At 43.9% G+C, this 1097-nt stretch overlaps 1 protein-coding gene across 1 annotated transcript; it reads left to right on the forward strand.

The window, feature by feature from the left end:
- Nucleotides 1–893: 893 nt before the first annotated feature.
- LOAG_15905 (hypothetical protein) lies at nucleotides 894–1092 on the forward strand (the record flags this gene model as incomplete). Its single annotated transcript, XM_003151393.2, has 1 exon — nucleotides 894–1092. A coding segment is annotated over one exon (199 nt), but the record flags the coding sequence as incomplete, so codon positions are not given.
- Between the last annotated feature and the right edge of the window lie 5 nt (nucleotides 1093–1097).

Consider the following 1097-nt stretch of genomic DNA (forward strand, 5'->3'; position numbering starts at 1 on the left):
TATATATATATATGCTTTTGTATTCTTAAGCTAATAAGTTATTCAAGTCATTCTGCAAGGTGTAAGATGGATTAAACAAAGGTGGAAATATATGCATATCCCAGAATGGACAGACGGTATCCATCCGAATGTTACCTATTCCATGACTATTGCATCATGTGCAGTCGTGTTTTCATGTCTGGGAACTGTCTGAGCGTTTTCTCGGCTCATTCTGTTCGTTCATAGGTCATTGATGCTTCCAATCACATAGCTGATCGCATCTTACTGCTTTCTTGACTTTACAAGGATATGCCAACGATAATCCACCCACTGACTTACCCAGATTTCCGAAACGTACTGCGATATCGTGGTCACGTCTACTTTTCGCATATATTCCTGTGTTTGGGTCTTCATACGCGCATGCATATGTGTGTGTGTGTATGTGTGTGTGTGTGTGTGTGCGTGTGCGTGTGTGTGTGTAAATATAAATGTATGTCGACGTGCACCGGTTATGTGTATGTTTGCATGCACACAAAATGTATGTGCATTTTGGATGCGCGTCCGCAATATGTATATGTTTATATGCATGTATTGGTGTATATGCGCGTTCAGTGATCAAGCGGCTAATGTACATGGGTTTGCGAGTATGCATGTGGACGTATGTGTGCGTGTTTATGTGTGTATGCATGTCAGTGAATAGGTGCATGTGCGTGTGTAAGTAGGTATACGTCTAATCTTAGTGTATGGCCACTTTAGGATTGTGAGTAGTTATACTGAGCAAAACAACGATGCGGGCTGTAATCGACAATAGTACGGGCAGGCACACACACATGCACAGACATACACACATGCATGCATGCATATAGACATACAAAGAGATTTGAACAGAGTGGGCCGTAGAAATGATTGTGCAGGTTGCGCAGGCAGGGCACTGCAAGCTTCCCTTACTACCCAAGTGGTGTTGGTGTTGCTGCTGCAGTTGTGAGTGCATGTAGCAGTGGCAGTAGCAGTCTAGCAACTTGCTTCGGCCATCGATTTGCGCTTGATGGAATCGAGAAGTACAGCGCGATGGGATGGATGGAGACTGCATGCAGGAATACAGCTACAGAGTAGAGTGA

Source organism: Loa loa (genome assembly GCF_000183805.2).
Source record: "Loa loa unplaced genomic scaffold supercont3.3145, whole genome shotgun sequence".
NCBI lineage: Eukaryota > Metazoa > Nematoda > Chromadorea > Rhabditida > Onchocercidae > Loa > Loa loa.